The sequence below is a fragment of the Chelonia mydas genome, chromosome 4, assembly GCF_015237465.2.
Source record: "Chelonia mydas isolate rCheMyd1 chromosome 4, rCheMyd1.pri.v2, whole genome shotgun sequence".
Classification (NCBI taxonomy): Eukaryota; Metazoa; Chordata; order Testudines; family Cheloniidae; genus Chelonia; species Chelonia mydas.
This window is the reverse complement of record NC_057852.1, coordinates 69,704,048-69,723,400: the sequence shown is the minus strand read 5'-3', so window position 1 is coordinate 69,723,400 and position 19,353 is coordinate 69,704,048. Positions and strand designations below refer to the sequence as shown.

The following is a 19,353-nucleotide window of genomic DNA, read 5'->3' as shown; positions in this document are numbered from 1 at the left end:
GGAAACAAGTCTTGTAGTATAATGACTGTGGAAAAAGCCTGGAAGCTATCAGCCAATTATCTGGCTTCAATAAAAACAGGATACTGGGGTATCTCAAGAAAAAAAAATCCAGAAGTTTTATTATTATGCAAGGTTCTGATTAAAACTTCATAGACTACAGTGTCCTGCCTAGAAATTCTTCGTGACCAAATGTGACCCCTACATTTGCAGAGCTATGCTGGAAGACGCATGGGTGGGGGTGAACTTCAGGTTGGCTTATCTGATATTTTCTATTTTTGCAATAAACTGAACTTTCCCAATAAGTTTTGTAAGATGGAGACATGGGACTCTCAACAGGCATAGTTATTCTGAAGAGTGTACACATGCAAAAAATAAAATCAGTGGATTTCAGATTATCTATTTTTACCATATAGTATACATTATACAATAGAGCATACAAATAATTTTGCTACGTAAGTACACTCTTATTTCTATCAACTGTAGAGATGGATAGTGAAAGACAATGCAATTTATTTTAGTTATTTAAAGTTAGTTTTACAAGCTCTTATTATCAAAGACTGTAGGTGCTTGTACAAGCTTAAACTTATAAAATCTATAATAAAATAAATAAAACACAGTAATAATAACAACCAACACTGAGTAAAAATGGTGCTCTTCCTTTCTGAGAGATCCAGAGGATAGTACTGGCTCACTGGTCCCCAGGGTGTTCTCCTGTGGCATGCCACAGGTTCCAGCATGTAACCTCTACTGTTTGATATCCATCGGAGGCTTATAGGAAGGTTAGTGAAGAGAAGTGGGCTATGGTGACAATAGTATGCTTATGAAACACAGTTCTGTGATCTTAACTGACCTAGCTAAGAAAGGTTTCAGAGTAACAGCCGTGTTAGTCTGTATTTGCAAAAAGAAAAGGAGTACTTGTGGCACCTTATAGACTAACCAATTTATTTGAGCATAAGCTTTCGTGAGCTACATGAAGTGAGCTGTAGCTCACGGAAGCTTATGCTCAAATAAATTGGTTAGTCTCTAAGGTGCCACAAGTACTCCTTTTCTTCTAGCTAAGAAAGTTGCATAACTGCACCAATATCTCAATGGTCCAAGGGTTTGGGGGAATGCTAGCTTGACTGAACCTTAACCAGGAGAAGACTGAGATGATACGTCTAGGAAGAAATGACACACTTGATGAACCTCACTGATAGGAATTCAGTCACTACTCAAGAAACTGCTTGAAGACAAACTGTAAATAAGTTTATAAAAATATCGTGTTTGCAAACAATTCACAAGTAGCAAAAAGGTCTAAATTCTAATAAATGTACTCACAATGCTGAGTGGAGCAGAACAATTAACTCCATGTCTTCTATATGAAACTCCTGTTAATACATTCCAAAATTACATTCCCCCCGGCCCCGCCCCCCTTTTTTGCAACAGCAATTCACTATAACCTCCAGATCTTTTTCTGCAGTATTGCTGCCTACCCAGTTATTCCTCATTTGGTATTTGTGGATTTGATTTGTTAAAAACTGTCAGTTCATCTTAAATTATTTCCTTTTTCTTTCCCTGCCCCTTACACTGAAAGTCAGCACATTTTAATACACACGTATCATAACTAGCAAAATTAGGATGAAGGTGCCAAGTTTAGGAGCATACTTTTGCTGCTGTCAGATGTGGCTTTGCTGAAAAAAATTGGCATCTGTTTTGGCATGATAGTTCATCATGTGCTTGGAGGGTTAGTCAGTTTCAGTCTTGGCCTTTTAAATTGAAGTTTGGTTTGATTAGCCTTTCATCCTGAGGAATTTTTTGATCCATTTTTCATTTAAGAATAAGGTTCTGTCAGAAGTGGCCTACCTATCTGCTGTAGACTCTATACAAAAGACACAAGATGCAACACTGCGTGAATGTGATCCTTGGATACTGAAACAGGGAAATAGGGTGGTTATATTACGTCTGTATTTGGCACTGATGTGACTGCTACTGGAATACTGTCTCCAGTTCTGGGGTCCATGGTTCAGGAAGGATGTTGATAAACTGGAGAGGGTTCAGGGAAGAGGCACAAGAATGATTAAAGTATTAAAAAACATGTCTCAGAGAGAAAGTGAGAAAGTGAGAGAGACAGACAGACAGAGTGTTGCAAGGAGATCAATCTGTTCTGCTTCTACAAAGGGAAGGTAAAGAGGTGTCTTGATAACAGTTTATTAATTTCTACATGGGGAACAAATATTTGATAATGGATTCTTCAATCTAGCAGAAAAAGATATAAAAACAAGATCCTATGGCTGGAAGTTGAAGCTAGACAAATTCAGACTGAAAATAAGGCATATGTTTTTAACAGTAAGAGTAATTAACCATTGGAACAATTTACCAAGGCTCTCAGTGGAGTCTCCATCACTGATAATTTTAAAATCAAGATTGTAGGTTTGTCTAAGAGACAGGCTTTAGTTCAAACAGGAATTATTTTGGGGGAAGTTCTCTGGCCTGTGTTATCTGGGAGGTTGGATCAGATGATCACAATGGTCCTCTCTGGTCTTAAAATACATGAATCTATGAACTGCAGGGAGGCCCAGAATGGCAGCTCCTGCTCCGAAACTTCAGCAGCTGGGCTGTCTCATATATCCACACTCCCTGCTGCTGCCAAAACAAGCCCAAAAGGTTCATCTCTCATGCCGTAGCAGGGGATTTATTTCCCGCTTTGGGGCCAGAGACAGCTGGGAAACATAACTCCCGCATCTCTCCAAAAATAGTGATAAGCCTGTATAGTCTAAATGACACGCATGTTGGGTGATTATGGACGGTTGGGAGTGGAACGATACTATGACAAATGTGGTGGTATGAAATATATTGAAATCTATGTAAATACTTTGAAGTTTGTAAAGCTATTAAACCCTTTATGTAGAAGTATTTTTGTCCCTTACATATTAAGGAAATCTGTTATTAATGTCAAAAAGTCAATCCTGAGATGTGCTGAGAATCAGCAAAATCCTATGGATTTCAATAGGAATGCAGGAAACTCAGCAGCTCACAATGGCAGGATCCAAGTCAATGCTGCAGAAGGAAAGGCTGCTAAATAGTCATAGATGTAGAGGCATACACATGATCTTCTCTCAGAAAATGTTTTGTATTGAAGAGCTGTACTGTCTCTGTGCTTCAGTATAGTGTGTTACTAACTCCAACGAAAAAAAAAGGACTTTGACTCTCAGTGTATGTATATGGCCTAGTATATATTGTGGTTGGTGATCTTTGACCCTGATCCTGCAAGGTGCTGGGCGCCTTTGCCACTCATTGAAATTAATGAGTGTTTTCGGCACTTTACAGGCTCGGCCCCCCCAAAAATATTTGTTGGGGCACTGAGAGTTAAGGGAGAAATCACTACTCTGATGTACAGTAACGCATACTGTGCCTAACTATATTCAAGATAAGCAACTTTCTCCATTTTTCTTCTCTCACCCCTCCCCATCTTGTATTACACTAAAAGTTTTCAGTGTTTGATACAAGATAAATCAGAGGTCTTTTTCTGTGAATATTTTGATGGAAGTGAATCAGGAAGTTGGGTATCATGAACTAAAGGAACACTAAAAGTCTACTTCCATAAATTCGGAGTGTACACTCCACTGAAATTTCAGAATCATATGCTAAGTACACTTCACATGTATGTTTTATCACAGATAATGGATGTGGATGTTTGACGTTTCCTGTCAGATTACCAATTAGCTCTTATGTAAGCAGGATGTACAGTTACTTCTCTCTATTAAAGGTCAGAACATGGACAACTTTCATTGCCAAAAGAGAAACCAAAGCCTTAGATATACAGTTCTTGCCTATATTTAACCTTAGCCCTTTATATTTGTAGATAGCCATTGTTCTAAAAATTATATATACTTCTGCAATTGCAGATTTTAAAAGGTTTAAAGTTCAGTAACCTTACGAACAGTAACACTATTTACAAGGGGGAAGGTAAGAGGAAATTTCTCAGTACTATTACTACTACTTTGGGGGTTATGCTATTCTTCACTAATGAGTGGATAATTAAAGTCACTGCATAGCTGCACTATTCACAAAAGCCTGAGTAGTATTTCGGAGTAACAGCTGAAAGTTTAAGTTAGTAACATCTGCTCTTAGATTTCCTTTAAAGTCAGTTTTTGGAGAAATGGGATACAATCCATTAGTCTTTACATTTGACTGGTCCAGCCTGCAACAGCTCAATGTCTTAGAGAGATACTCACTTTAATATTAATTTAAATATTAGAGTTGTTTGAGAGAATGGGAAAGAAACCATTGAGAGATCTGTGAAAGTAATTATTGTTTTAGGTGTCTTGTTGAAAGGGATTAAAAACTAAGGATTGATTTTAAAAAGAATATGATTAAATAAGTTCTCAATATGCAGTATCAGATCCATCTGTCCACATCTGGCATTGCTAGAGAATGGAGAGATTAAACAAATCAGGATTAAGGCCATTTCTGAGATAAAATGGAATAGTTTCAGAAGACCTCTTATCTTTTCAATGTTAGTATAAATGAACTAAAACGACTGACTGACATAGGTTTCAGAGTAGCAGCCGTGTTAGTCTGTATCCACAAAAAGAAAAGGAGTACTTGTGGCACCTTAGAGACTAACAAGTGAGCGACGCCCGCCACAGCTGGGATGATCCACAGGAAGGGCCCGGCTAGCGTCCAGAGTCGCCGCCACCCCCCTGGGAGAGCCAGCCGCGGCTCGCGCCCAGCCCCGCTTCACGCCCCAGCCTGACCGACCCAGCCCTTAGAGCCAATCCTTATCCCGAAGTTAGGGATCCGGCTTGCCGACTTTCCTTACCTACATTGTTCTAACATGCCAGAGGCTGTTCACCTTGGAGACCTGCTGCAGACATGGGTACGGCCCAGCACGAGATTTACACCATCTCCCCCGGATTTTCAAGGGCCAGCGAGAGCTCACCAGATGCTGCTGGAACCGCAATGCTCTCCAAGGCTCGGGCCCCTCTCTCGGGGTGAACCCATTCCAGGACGCCCTGCCCTTCACAAAGAAAAGAGAACTCTCCGCGGGGCTCCCGCCGGCTTCTCTGGGATCGGTTGCGTTACTGCACTGGACGCCTCGCGGTGCCCATCTCCGCCACTCCGGATTCAGGGATCTGAACCCGACTCCCTTTCGATCGGCTGCGGGCAATGGAGGCCATCACCTGTCCCTTCGGAACGACGCTCGCCTACCTCTTAGGACCGACTGACCCATGTTCAACTGCTGTTCACATGGAACCCTTCTCCACTTCGGCCTTCAAAGCTCTCATTTGAATATTTGTACTTCTACAGTGCCCCATTGAGTGAGGACGGGTGCCCCTCTCATCACAGACCAACTTCTCTGGCTGTAGGCATTGCTATAGAGCCAATTTAGCAAGTGGACTGTGGTCATCTCTGGCCATAAGTCTTAGAGAGATGACAACCTCCCTTCTAGGCATAAAGCTCTCCAAAAATGGCATGGGAAAACCAAGTAACATTGTGGCCACAAAACAGTCTGGGTTTATCCAGCAGTTCCCCACAAGGTAAGAGGTCAGTAGTCTCTGTAGAAGGGGTCTGATCCCCTAATCTCCTGGAATCCGAAGGACACAGGCTGAGTGCCCACGGTTCTAAACAAAAAGGGGAAAACAAAGTAAAGAAAGTCTCTCTACTTCTTCATAGGATCCAAGTGACAGAGGCTCTTCAGCTGTTCTTCTGGTAAACAGCCCCTGCTTGGTGGAGCTTTGGAGCTGTGTCCTATAGCTCTGGTTATCTCTGAGTACCACTCTGAGCTGGGCTTGGATCCTCCTTTTTGATCCTGCCCCTCTCCAGGTTTGACAGGCCTCCCATGTATACTGGGATGGAGCTGATTGTGCCCAGAAGAGCTCTTTAATCTCTTCCTGACTGGAGTGGGAACCTGTCCCACAATACTACCATTATGTTGAAATAATATGGAACTTTCATTAAAACTATTTAACTTTTATATATCATCAAATTAAGTCATCAAATTATCCCAACAAAGTTATTGGAACCTACAAGAAAGAAGGAGCCTAAAGTTATCTGGTGATTCTCTAGATAAGAGATTTATTTGTACAGCTAACAGACTTTAGAACTTTTGAGACCCAATGACCTGAATGGATAACAGACATTCTTGAATCATTTTTTCCATATCATGATAAAGTATCCCAACATATTCAGCAACCTTGTTCCAATATCTATTTTTCTGTAAAAAATATTAACATACCTTCATAGCAAAATATGGACCCCAGTAAGTAGGTATGAATTTTCAGACATTTATGTGAACATGCATTACATATCACAAATTACCCCTTTTGACAGTGAGATGCTAACAAAGCTTTTCATGGTGATCCAATGTCACTGATAAAGTCAGCTAATATAAGTTAACTCTCACCAGTTGCATGCCTACTGCAAGTGTGCCATCCATCAAGGTTACATTCCCTGATACACAACTCTCAAGAATCACTATTTTAGTTCAAGAAACACTTTAAAATAACCTTTGACAATCAATCATTTTCTTGATAGTTCTGTTAGCTGAATGTAATCAGTTAAGTATTTCTTGTAAAATATAACCCAGTACATGTACAACTGCTATATGTTGATTAGTAACCCAAGTAACAGAAATTCTACATACTTAATCAAGTACGGCAGCATACTTTATGTCTCTAGTTTTGTTAAAAATTACCATTAAAGTGTAAGGGAGAGAATAGGAAAGGCAAAAACAAAACATTTGTGTTAATCAGTAAAGGGTATTTAAATGAAAGGAATTTGTATTGTAATCAGATCAAGTGATCAGGTTAGTATTCAAATTGTTTTCCATTTCATTTGAACCCCCCTCAAGTTCTGAATCATTACTCTTGTTATTGAACATTATATTGCAGTAGCACTAGAGGCCAATCGGGTCAGAGCCCCATTGCTCCAAAGAGGTTGCAGTCTAAAAAGGCAAGACATAACAGATGGATGAGACAAACAAGCAGACCATTATTATTAATAGAACATTATTTTTGTATGTAATGTTGTCTGTTTATCGTGGTCATTATTTCCAGGTAATAAAAAGGATTTAGTATTTTCCCCATAAAAATTTCGTGTCTTTTTCCCCATGGTCAACCTGCTACTGAACAAATATTCCATAAATATTTACAAAATTTGACTCCTATCCAGTGCAGTGGAATATATGACCTGGGTTACATACTGCGTTAGACCATATAACTTCGAAGTATTTCATGCTTTATCAAAACAGAACATACTAGACAGTATCATATTTGCTGTATGTACTTTGCTGTCTTTATTGGCTTTCAAACTATTAATGGTTTGAATCAAAACATTGTATAGCATACATTTTAAATTAAAAAAAATATGATTTTGGTATATTCTGCTCAAGACAAAGCCACCACTTCTCCCACTTTCTGCCTCACCAAATAAATCTTAAATGAGTAAACTATGTACAAAATACATAGATTGCCACATATAGAACTAGCTTCAAGGACATGGATTTGTTTCAAACAATATCATACAAAAGATCTGGGACTGACATCTTTGTAATAGTTAAGAATCATTCAGATATTTGTATCATAAAAATAAGGGTCCTAGTCCCATGTACTAGGTACTGTACAAACATATGACAAAATGGCTTATTAATATATGTTCTGAGGAAAACACTAATTTGAATGAAAATTTTTCACAAATCAATGCTGAAATACTGATGTAAACAAATTTCCCAAAGTCACAAAATCAGTCGGTGTGTCAGAGATTAGAATCACTAGGCCAGTGGTCACCAACCTGTGGGCATGATCCCCCTGGGGGTGGCACAGAGGAATGTTCCGGGTGGCACGGCATGGCTCAGGCCAGCCCCCACGAGGGGCAGGGAGGGAGTACCACCCAGCCTTGCTCTGCCCCCAAGCTGCGGCCCCAGCCTCAGCCCCTAGCTCCCAGCCCAGCAGCGCCTCTGGCCCTGCTCATAGCCACGGTCCCAGCCCCATGGCCCCACTTGTGGCCCCAGCACTGCTTTGGCCCTAACCCTTGGCCCCTGGCCCCAATCATGGTCCCGCTCCCCGCCCCGGCTCAGGAGGGGAGACGAGACAGACAGGGGTAAAAGGGGCCACGATCTAAAAACTTTGAGACCACTTAGTAGGCACTACCATCTCTCTTATCTGACTTCTTGCTCCCTACACGATAGAATATGACCTGTGTTTAGTAATAGCTTCTGCAATATCCCAGGTGTGATTTTTCCCACAACAACTAATAGGTGATGTATATTTTATCGCATTAAGCTCCATTCTAAATACACTTGACACCAGACTGATGCAACTGCTATCATCATCGCTCTTTAGGATTACATTTCTTAGACTCAATTACCACAAAAGCAAGCATGTTGTAGCAGCTTTTAAAACACTTTTCTATAGAGAAGACACCTACAGTGACTCTCTTTGGCATGACAACTCTTGCTTTGGACTCAGCTTGGATAAATTAGTATTATACATTTAAATGTCTGTTTTCATATGCAAATTATAGAGGAACTGGTCACACCTCCATAGTTAACAAGTTCTGTTTTGAACCTAAAGCAGGGATTCAACCTCATTGTTTTCTACGAAAAATGCAATGCATCTTTCCCAAACTTATAGTGCGTACTCTGAGTACAGGGTAATAATGGTTTGCCTGCAAATTTACAAGTAAATCCTTTATGAGTTAAGATTAATTAAAAACCTGGGTGCTTTAAGAAATTTAACATCTGTGTCATCTTTTCTTTGTCCCAAATGAGCCTAACCGAATAGCGCAGACACTTCAAACTTTCCATATAGTTAAAATTAATTGAAATCTTGTGCACAGGTTATATTTGAAAAAATTAGGTTATTAAAGTAAATCATTAACAATTGTATCCAATCGCTATGATTATATAGGTTAGCCAGACAGACTCAGGTCAAAAACTTAGGTAACTTTTAAATGGGGCTGTTGTGAGACCAGAGGTAACTACTAATCAACATCATGCAAATTAGCTGTAGAGGAAGGAATTGATTCTATGAAGGAGACTGGTCACAGGTAACAAGAGTTCTTATTGACAGAATACTGGGCCCAATTCTCATTGCTCTTCAGAGATTCTGTGAGTGCATACTAGCTTGGATATCAGTGCTTGAAAGACTTCCTGTAGCACTACCTCCTCGGCACCACTGCACACTGAGGCAGTATTGCTCGGGAAACTGAGAAAGGAGCAGAGGAGAGCCCTTATTATCTTGATACATTGGGACTGATCTCTCCTACCTCCCCTTTAACATAGCGCCAGTCTCACTAATACAGATCTTGAAACCCATAAGTCAATTGCAAATTAAGGGCCAGATTCACCAGTACGCTTCAGCTGCTTTGGGCTTCCCTGGTGACGCAAAGCAAGTGTAAACCTAAATCACCTGGCTTGGTTTACTCTGGCTAGTTTATTGTACTGATGAATCTGTTCTCAAAAGTGAAATAATAAAAAACAACAATTTAAGATCAATACTACATATCATCAAGATGTTAAAAATATTGCAGGGAAGCATACTCTTTGGATTTCTTATTTAGTGCTAATGTATGACATTTTTAATAAATTTAAACACATTAAGGAAATTCCCTGCCAAAAAACCCCCACAGAAACAAAAACCTGCATTAAGGTGGTGTTGATGTTGAGAGTGTCAGTAACATAAGCATAAAAAAACATTACAGGGATTCTGTAATTATCCCCAACCCAAGAGTTACAAACCCAGGGAATTCAGAGTAAAAGTTACACTTAAAAGAAATCCAAACATATTAAGGTAAGAAATGCATAATTAAGATACCTTAACTCTGCCCTGTAGTGATGTCATGAAGGAGGAAAAAAACAATGTGTCTTTTAATGTCAGTGCCTTAATAGTGTTGTTGTAGCCATGTTGGTCCCAGGATATTAGAGACACAAGGTGAATGAGGTAATAGGTTTTATTGGACCAACTTCCAACAAAGAGTTGCTTGTTTCTCCCACCCACAGAAGTTGGTCCAACAAAAATATTACCTCACCCACCTTGTCTCTCTTAAGAGTGCATTTTTTAAATCTTGTTTGGATTTCTTTTAAGCATAACCTTAACTCTGAATTTCCTGAGTTTGTAACATTTGGTTTTGGGATAATTACAACATCCTCGTAATGAGTTGGTTATTCTTGCGTTATTGATACATACTACCAACCTCAACTCCATCATAACATTTTTTTTCCCTGGGAATATACACTGGGCTTCAAAGAGCATGAGATTTTTGCTTGTGAATACTATAAATTCAACAGCACTGGAAAATGAAATAATCGTGTTAGCTGTTCATAGAATCATAGACTATCAGGGTTGGAAGGGACCTCAGGAGGTCATCTAGTCCAACCCCCTGCTTAAAGCAGGACCAACTAAATCATCCCAGCCAGGGCTTTGTCAAGCCTGACCTTGATAACTTCTAAGGAAGGAGATTCCACCACCTCCCTAGGTAACCCATTCCAGTGCTTCACCACCCTCCTAGTGAAAAAGTTTTTCCTAATATCCAACCTAAACCTCCCCCACTGCAACTTGAGACCTTTACTCCTTGTTCTGTCATCAGCTACCACTAAGAACAGTCTAGATCCATCCTCTTTGGAACTCCCCTTCAGGTAGTTGAAAGCAGCTATCAAATCCCCCCTCATCCTTCTCTTCTGCAGACTAAACAAGCCCAGTTCCCACAACCTCTCCTCATAACTCATGTGCTCCAGCCCCCTAATCATTTTTGTTGCCCTCCGTTGGACTCTTTCCAATTTTTCCACATCCTTCTTGTAGTGTGGGGCCCAAAACTAGACACAGTACTCCAGATGAGGCCTCACCAATGTCGAGTAACAGTACCCAACGAGTAAATGTTGGGTAACAGTTTTATAGAATGAATTTACTATAGTACCACAAGCCCAGGATATAAGACAGGGTGAGATCAGCTCATCTGGACTGGAGAAATGGGACATGAACGTAAGGGGGGGAACGTAAGGGGGGAAAAACTATAATTCTGGGAAATTATTTTTCCTTACTGCTCTCTACTAATCTCCTGTATTTCTTGTATTTCTGTGGTGGTTAGTTCCTCTCCAGTGGCACTGATGTTGAATGCTGTTAAGAAAAATGCACAGTCTGTCCAAAGCAGTCATTTGGATACAATTATTTCAGATCAGTACAATTAAACCATACTTTTCAGTGTGAGATTACTGATTAGACACAGGTTTTTGGTAGTCTGGATGTTATTTATGGTCTACCTCTATTTAATTGAGGTGAAGAGGGATGGGTGCATAAATGCACAGGAGAGCCTAGTATCTCAGAAAATATGAATCTTTAGTGAGCAGGGCAAGGGCCAAGAGGGTCAGCCAAATTCCTTTGGGCTGTGTCACAGCTCCTAGAAACCAGTTGTAGCCCTCTTTGTATGGGGGCTACAATTGATCAATCCCAGTATCTTTAATTAGAGCAGCAACTGTCCAGGAGGTGGCCAAGTACTACTTGTAAAAGGTGGTACCAGCTGGAAATAGGCCTCTTCCTGCAATGCTCCCCTTCCCCGGCCATGAAAATACCACCTCTCTCCCCTTTTCTTTTGGGTTATTGCATGCTGGTTTCTATTGCCTCATTCCTCTCTGTTTGTGTGTGGTTGCACGTTGTACATCACGTTACTGTAGCGTGTCATCTGTTTGTGTGGGTACATTCTCACTCCCACTCTGACCCTTGTATGCTGGGTAAAGGTGCTGGAAGGATGTAAAGCACTCTAAAAGCCCTGAATCTCACAGATGGAGAATTCTTCCTGTGCAGAAAGCAATGCAGCCAGCTGCAGGCTGTTTTTGGTGGACACTCTTGCAAACCCTGGTGTAGGAGCTCGGGTGGTAGGGACATGAAGACTGGAGCTGCAGAATACAGTGCTGCAGAGATTCTGGGGTGCACTGCCACCATTGGCAGCTCCCCAATAACCAGAGACCACTCTGGTCCCCAGAGCAGATCAGAATCAGTAGGGTGTAAAGGTGGCTTACAACCACTTTAGCCCCTTCTCTCCCCCTACGTTGCAAGATCTGTGCTCCTTTCTTTGTACAGACCAGCATCTCACCCCAGGATTTAAAAACAACTACACACATTCACATTGCACAGGCACATTTGGACTTTAAAGCAATTGTGCAGGTTTCCTCTTTCATGGGTACAGTCTATTTGCTCAGTATGCATGGGTGTCATGGTTCTCTGACTTGATGTTTGTTTCACAGGGTCACAACTTTAAGCACCTGGCAGTGGCAGAAGAAGTTAGTTCCCCTCAGCAGGGATAGAAGTATTGGGGGATGGCACAAATCCAAAATTAAGGGTAATACTTTTTCCTCCACAAATTAGACATTAACCTACCTCTTATGGAAAAGAGAGCTGGATTCAGAAGGAGACCTAACCCCTGATGGCTAGGCTTGGTGGTTTCTTCTTGCAGTAGCCTGCTCTGGACTGTAGGCATTGAAATAACAAGGGCCTGATAGGGTTTTGTATTTTAAACAGGATGTTTAAGCCTGGGACACTTTAGCATGCTCTGGGTTTGTACATGAGAAGGTGTGAGGGAGCAGCTCAAGTCTGCTCTTACTTTTTCACATTTCATTTCAGCTATGACAGATTGCCTCTAATGTTTGTCTCTGTCCTCAATGGACACTGCCACTCACAAAGGAAAGGAAACTAGAACAATGCAAACCATACTGTAAACATAAGAGGAGATGTATACTGAGAACGTATTTCACAAGATGAAGGCTTTATTTCACTTTACATTTATTTTTATTATTACAAAAATTTTAGATTTAACAAAAGTTTTCCTTATAATTACTTTAAATTCCTGGATTTTGTATTGATACCATAATTTGAATATTCAGTTAGAGTCTGCAGCTAGAACATGTCATCTCCTGAATTTCAGTATAGTCTTTCCCTCCTCTAAATACACACACACAAACACAACCACACTAATTAGTGTGTAACTGTAAAAACAAAAAAGCAAGTTCTTCTGCACCTGAACTCAGTGCTGAAATTCTGGCTCAAAAAAGAATCATGTCGTCAGTCTAAAAACTTGTGCCTAAGCCACTCATCCTTCCTTTAATGACACAAAACTGGTTTGTCTGCTTTTCACAGACACGCAGAAAATAATTAGGAAGATTATGTTTTTAATATACCAGCAATATTTCTGACCATGAACTACATACTGAAGGATTTTAAACTTCATTAAGGTAAGAACAGCTGTTGTAGCCTGCTAATCACTAGTGCTTAAGCTTCTCTTTCTGCAGTCACCTGACTACAGTTAACACACATTATTTTGGACAAGCCACTACAAATAATGTCATCAATATTTCATTGCAGCAGTAAGTCTCTTCTGCATTCATGAACGATTGAACCCCCCATCATTGCTACTTCTGTATCATCTTTATAGTTAAATATAAATGTATTGTTTTTATAGACTGTCAAGCACAAGCAGAAACCAAATATCACTCACTTGATTCTACTTATGGTTTTTAATGTGTTACTTCTCCTCACTAGTACCTTGTTACAGGCCATTGATCAGAATGGTTCTTTTGGTTTTGGCCAGCTGTAAATTCACAAGTCACCATACCCATTGTAGAAAAAAAAAAACTATGAAACACAGCACCTGGTAGACACAAGGCTTTGCATGGCTGATGAAAACAGTCACAAAATTGGAAAAAATTTGGACTTTAGAACAAGCCCTGCAGTAGTTACCCTGGAAAACTCTCACTGATTTCTATGGAAGTCAATACATTTTTTCCCTGAGTTAGGGGTGAAGGATTTGGTCCTTTGTCAGCTAAGGAATCTAACATTCAATTATAAAATCTGGAAATATGTTTAATATGAAAACAGTTAAAAAATAAAGTGACTAGCTTTTTGGATAATGAATCAATATGTACAGTCTTTTGGGAAATTAAGAAATGATCCTCCTCTCTTTTCCTTTCTTTAGCCACATTTAAAAAAAAAAAATAACTCAAGAAATAAAAGCCCCTCTCTCTTTTAGAAATGTACCACTCTGTACTGTTTCTAATATTTTCAATCAGACCTTTAGGGTACAGCAATTCCTGGCAGTACTGATCCAGGACACAAACAACATAAAAGTCCATCTTCCATGCTGGAAAAGTCTTTGAAGGAGATGGAAGGCAGAATTTTTGTGTAATCTTAGGCCTTATCTACACTAGAAAAATTCTGATAGCATAGCCATACCAGTATATATACTGACAAACCTCCGAGTGTAGAAGCAGCACATACCGGCATAAAAGTGCTTTTCCTTATGTCTCTCATAGAATCAGTGTTAACCATACTGTCAAAAGCTCTTTTATGCTTGTATACATATCTCTATACTAGGGCTTATATGGACATAGCAACATCAGTTAAGACACACAAAAAAAAATCACACCCCTAACTGATACAGCTATGCAATTATGATTCTGAAGTGTAGACAAGACTGTACATAGAACAAAAGCCAAACTAATGTTTGCCATGCAATATAAATTGTAATGTGATTGACATCAGGTCATAAATGCAAGGATTTTATCAATTGTAGTTTTTTTTACACTCATCTTTCCCATCTTGTGCAGTTTCTATCATATTATAATGGCTCTGCACCATTGATATAGGATGTCAATAGAAACAGCTTGTTCCTGTTTTATTATCATATGATAATAAGAGAAATAACAAACAAAAAACTGCATATATGGAGATCTAGCAATTGCACAAAATCAAGAACTTTCAGCATAAAAATGGTTAGTCAAATGACACTCAGTTTTTGGAGAAGTGGTGATATGCAAGATTCCCAGACCAGCACATTTATGTACAAGTGGTTAAAAAAAAGGCTAGAACACCACCCATTAACCTGAATTTCTTTTGTTTTGTGGCTTAACGGAATATACCAAGAATAGCAAAAGTTTTAATGTACTTTCATTTGGTGTGATTTTAAAATGAAGTACATGGATCTTCTTGTACTCAGCTGCTTGGGATTTAATACATACCAGTGAGAAAGATACATTAATCAAGGTATAGTCACAATTCTAGCCATTATTTGTCTAATACACAATGGTTCTAGGGCAGAAGGTTTGCTTTCAACAGCCAGCAATTAGAAAGGAAGAATAAAAACCATGCAGAAATACTCACAGCTTTGGTTTGGCAAGGACTGGTGGTGGTTCCTTTGTGGGTGAAAGCAGGACAGCTGGAGCTGGGGCAGATTTATCACTGCTAGCTTTGCTGTTAATCACTCCATTTGCTTCATGACTGGGATGGATGCCATTGGTTTTCTTCTCAGCAGAGTTGAGCTGTAACTGAACGGCTGCTATGTTGGGTCTATACTCAGTGTTGTTCACCTGTTGGCTCTCTGTATGCTTCTTTGGAGGAAGCTCAAGAGAACTAATCTCTAGAACTGGAGGGGGAGGTGGGAAATGTTGGAAATCATCACTGTTGGATTCTCTTGTTGACAGCTCATGGCTAGAGCTTTCAGAGTTGGCTAAAACAAAAAAGAAGATAATCCCTGTCCAACAAGTCATATTCAAACTACATAACAGATACTTCAACTCATATGCACAGTGTGCTTTTAGTTCATTAAAGGTGAGATCACTTCACTTTTGTTATATATAGTAGCTACATCAGCTGGATATTCTTTCCGAAGCTTTCACAAATATCATGCCAAATTAGATATGCTACTGACTATTCATTTCCTAATTACCCATGATGCAGGTGCAATAGTTGCTAGTTAAGAGTGAACAATTTACAGTTATTCAAGGACAGCTGCCTGAATGAATTGCCTGCTTTGGAATTTTGTTAGCATTCGCTGCACATATTCAACAACATACATGCCAGTGGTTAGTATACTCCAAAACTTAACTGCCTGCATTTCTGTTTTCAATTTTACATAAAACATAAGGATTTTATTTTCATTTTTTTCAGCATAATTTCATCTATTTTCTTTATGCTTCTGCTGCCCTCTAGCCTCAGAGTTCTGATGTTAAGGAATCTGTCTAGCTTGGTTACATTATTTTTCTAAATCTATCTTGCATAAATAAAAAATTATTATTAAGAAACTAAAACTATAATTTTGGCACACCCAGGGTGTGTTCCATCTGAGGATGGCAACACACTTTGTAACATAGCTTCATCCATCAACTAGATAGATATTGTCCCCACTTTATGGATGAGACACGTTAGCCTCAAAAATATTGTTGACTAGCCCAAGGTCACACTGGACACCAGTGACAGAGCTGGAAATAGAACTGAGGTTTCCTAGCATCTCAGTCATTTGACTTAGTTGAAAGAAAAAATTCCCTACATGACCCACTAAGAAGTGTACTTTAACACAGGGGTAATAAAGATGGTATGGATTGGATTTATTTCTGTGGGTTGCTGGTTTTAGTACTGAGAATTTGTCAATGGACTTAAGTTTAAGTTTCTTAAAAAAAATTATGTCTTGTATCAAGAGCCTGTGACAGGCACATTCTAATGAACAAAAATCATAGAAATGTTGGGAGGTCATCCAGTTGAGCCCCCCGTGCTGAGGCAGAACCAAGTAATCCCTGACAGGTATTTATCTAACCTTTTCTTAAAAACCTCCAGTGATGGGGATCCATCTCCTCCCTGGGAGCCCTATTCCAGAATTTAACTACCCTTATAGTGGGAAAGTTTTCCCTAATATCTAACCTAAACAAATAACAGCCTTTTGATGGGTTTGACTTCAGGCTTTCACACATTTCACTCCAGAGTGAAATGTTTATTTATTCTTCAGAGTTCCATTTATTCAATGATATTCCTACTGATATTTTCTTCATAATTCCCTGGTGATGTTACTTTTTCATGTTCGTATGTGGCCTTACTATCATCCCTTTCATTAACACTGTGGCTGCTTAAATAACTTCTTCTTGTTTTTTTGTTATTCCCCGGGTGCTTTTTTAGGCTCAGGGCAGCACATGAAAAGAGTCTTCACGCGCCTGCCTGCATTGATGTGGGAAGAGGCAGCTTTTTTCAGCTGCAGCCGCTTGATTGTACTTGACCCGCTCTATTAGCAGTTGGATTTCTGGAAAAGATTTATAGGCGTCCATATGTCTTCTTTTTAAATGTCTTTTGAGGATAAATGCAATAACCTGCCCTTATTCTCCATTAAGGACAGCTTTCAGACTCAGAGCATAATCAGCCAGTGCTGGAAGATGTGGGAAGACTCACACAAAGATTGAACAGTAGATGCAGCAAGAAGTTGCCTAAACAAAATCTCGGTTTTGCAGCAACTGTTTTCTACAAAGGCAGTAGCCAGATAACTGCACAGATGTCATATACGTTAGATCAGGGGTGGGCAAACTACAGCCCAAAGGCCACATCTGGCCCTCCAGGCATTTTAATCTGGCCCTCGAGCGCCCGCCAAGGAGCGGGGTCTTAGGCTTGTCCCGCTCCACTGCTTGCCCTGCTCTGGTGCTTCAGCTGGGGAGTGGGGTCGGGGGCTTGCCCCACTCCATGCAGCTCCCAGAAGCAGCGGCATGTTCCCCCTCCAGCTCCTATGTGTAGGGGTAGCCAGAGGGCTCCACAAGCTGCCCCTGCCCCAAGCACCGCCCCTGCAACTCCCATTGGCCAGGAAACTCAGCCAATGGGAGCTGCAGAGGCAGCACCTATGGACAGGGCAGCGCACAGAGCTGTCTGGCCACGCCTCCACGCAGGAACTGGAGGGGAGACATGACACTGTTTCTGGGAGCTGCATGAAGTATGCACCGCCCGGAGCCTGCCCCCCGACTCCCTCCTGTGCCCCAACCCCCTGCCCCAGCCCTGATATCCCTCCTGCCCTCCGAACCTCTCGGTCTCAGCCCTGAGCACCTCCCTGCATCCCCAACCCCTCATTCCCAGCCCCAACCCCACCCCAGAGCCCGTACCCACAGCCAGAGCCCTCCCGCACCTGAATCCCCAATTTCGTGAGCATTCATGGCCCGCCATACAATTTCCATACTCAGATTTGGCCCTCAGGCCAAAAAGTTTGCCCACCCTGTGTTAGACTATCTAAGAACTGCAATGTACAGTTCGTCTGTCCTTTTGACACATACCTGAGCAGACAGTAAGTTGTGCACTGCTTGTTACTGACCCATATTCATTTGTTGCTGTGCATGTGAAGGTTCCTGCATCTTCTGCAAAAGTCTCTGCAATTACTAATGTACATATCTCTTCTAGAAATGAATAGAGAGGAACAAACCAATGATCAGCTATGTAAGATGCTGTACATGGAGTTGTGCATTTAAATATCTCAGTGCATTATGAGACAGAAGGCTAAAGCTCACCTGCTAATCACTCAAAGTATATTGCTTTAAAAAATGGTTGCACATCCTAAACAGAGAGCTCAATAAATCTTTTTTCAAAGGGGCCTAAATCTCACCTTTTTTCATGACCATATTTGTGTACACAAAAGCTGACTTTTGTCTACAAATTGCCTTTGCATATGCAAATAATCTAACTATCCAGTTTCCATATGCAAACACAGCTTGCACACTTTAATCCAAGTCATATCTAAGCTTTTTTGCTTGCAGATTACAATATGGCCTCTCCCCCCCCCCCCCCAACACCACCACATCCAAAATCTTGCATTTATAAAAATGTAAGAAACAGCAAAATTCTTTGGCCTAGAACAAACCACTACTAAACAGATTCACTTTTAAAAAACCCAATAAGACATTAAACAAATATTGAAGTCTCTCTCATTTGAAAAAAAGTCACTTTGGATTGAATATTTAGCTCCTTCTATTGCTCCCTGCTTTTTTTCCATACACGTGTGCATCTCTGATTACCCTTAACAAGCATACCATAGTTATGATCTGGTTGTACTGAAGTCAACAGGAGTTTTGCCATCAACTTCAATGAGACCAAAATTTGGAGCTGTGCTGCCTAACCTTCAGCAGGGCCCAAGCTGGAAAGCTTGCATCAAAGTCCAAATTTACCTTAAGTTTGGGACTGTTCAAGTCTCATTTTGAGCTTAGCTGCAGGGGTTATTTTACTAAGGATAAAGTCTCCTTATTTTCACCACTTTCATTCACTATAATGGTAATGTTTTTGATTAATTGGGCTATATTTTCAGTTTCTCCCAGAAAGTCACCCTATTTTATCTCCTACTGTAACTGTACATGATACAGTGAGCTATAAATAAAAGGCTGATACACTATATTGATAATTCTTAGGGCTGTCAAGCGATTAAAAAAATTAATCGTGATTAATTACACTGTTAAACAATAATAGAATACCATTTAACTATTTTGGATGTTTTCTACATTTTCAAATATATTGATTTCAATTACAGCACAGAATACAAAGTGTACGGTGCTCACTTTATATTTATTTTTGATTACAAGTATTTGCACTGTAAAGCCTC

The 19,353-nt window shown here is 40.2% G+C and overlaps 1 protein-coding gene across 3 annotated transcripts in view; it reads right to left on the bottom strand.

Moving 5' to 3' along the window:
- LOC102931710 (palladin) overlaps positions 1 to 19,353 on the bottom strand; it is a 259,194-nt gene that overhangs the window by 159,662 nt on the left and 80,179 nt on the right. For all 3 annotated transcript variants that reach the window (XM_037897506.2, XM_043545945.1, XM_043545946.1), the window contains exons 8-9: positions 18,041 to 18,160; positions 15,126 to 15,471 (exon numbers count right to left, since the gene is read on the bottom strand). In XM_037897506.2, coding sequence (XP_037753434.1) covers positions 15,126 to 15,471; positions 18,041 to 18,160 — 466 coding nt within the window. The remainder of the gene's footprint in view (positions 1 to 15,125; positions 15,472 to 18,040; positions 18,161 to 19,353) is intronic.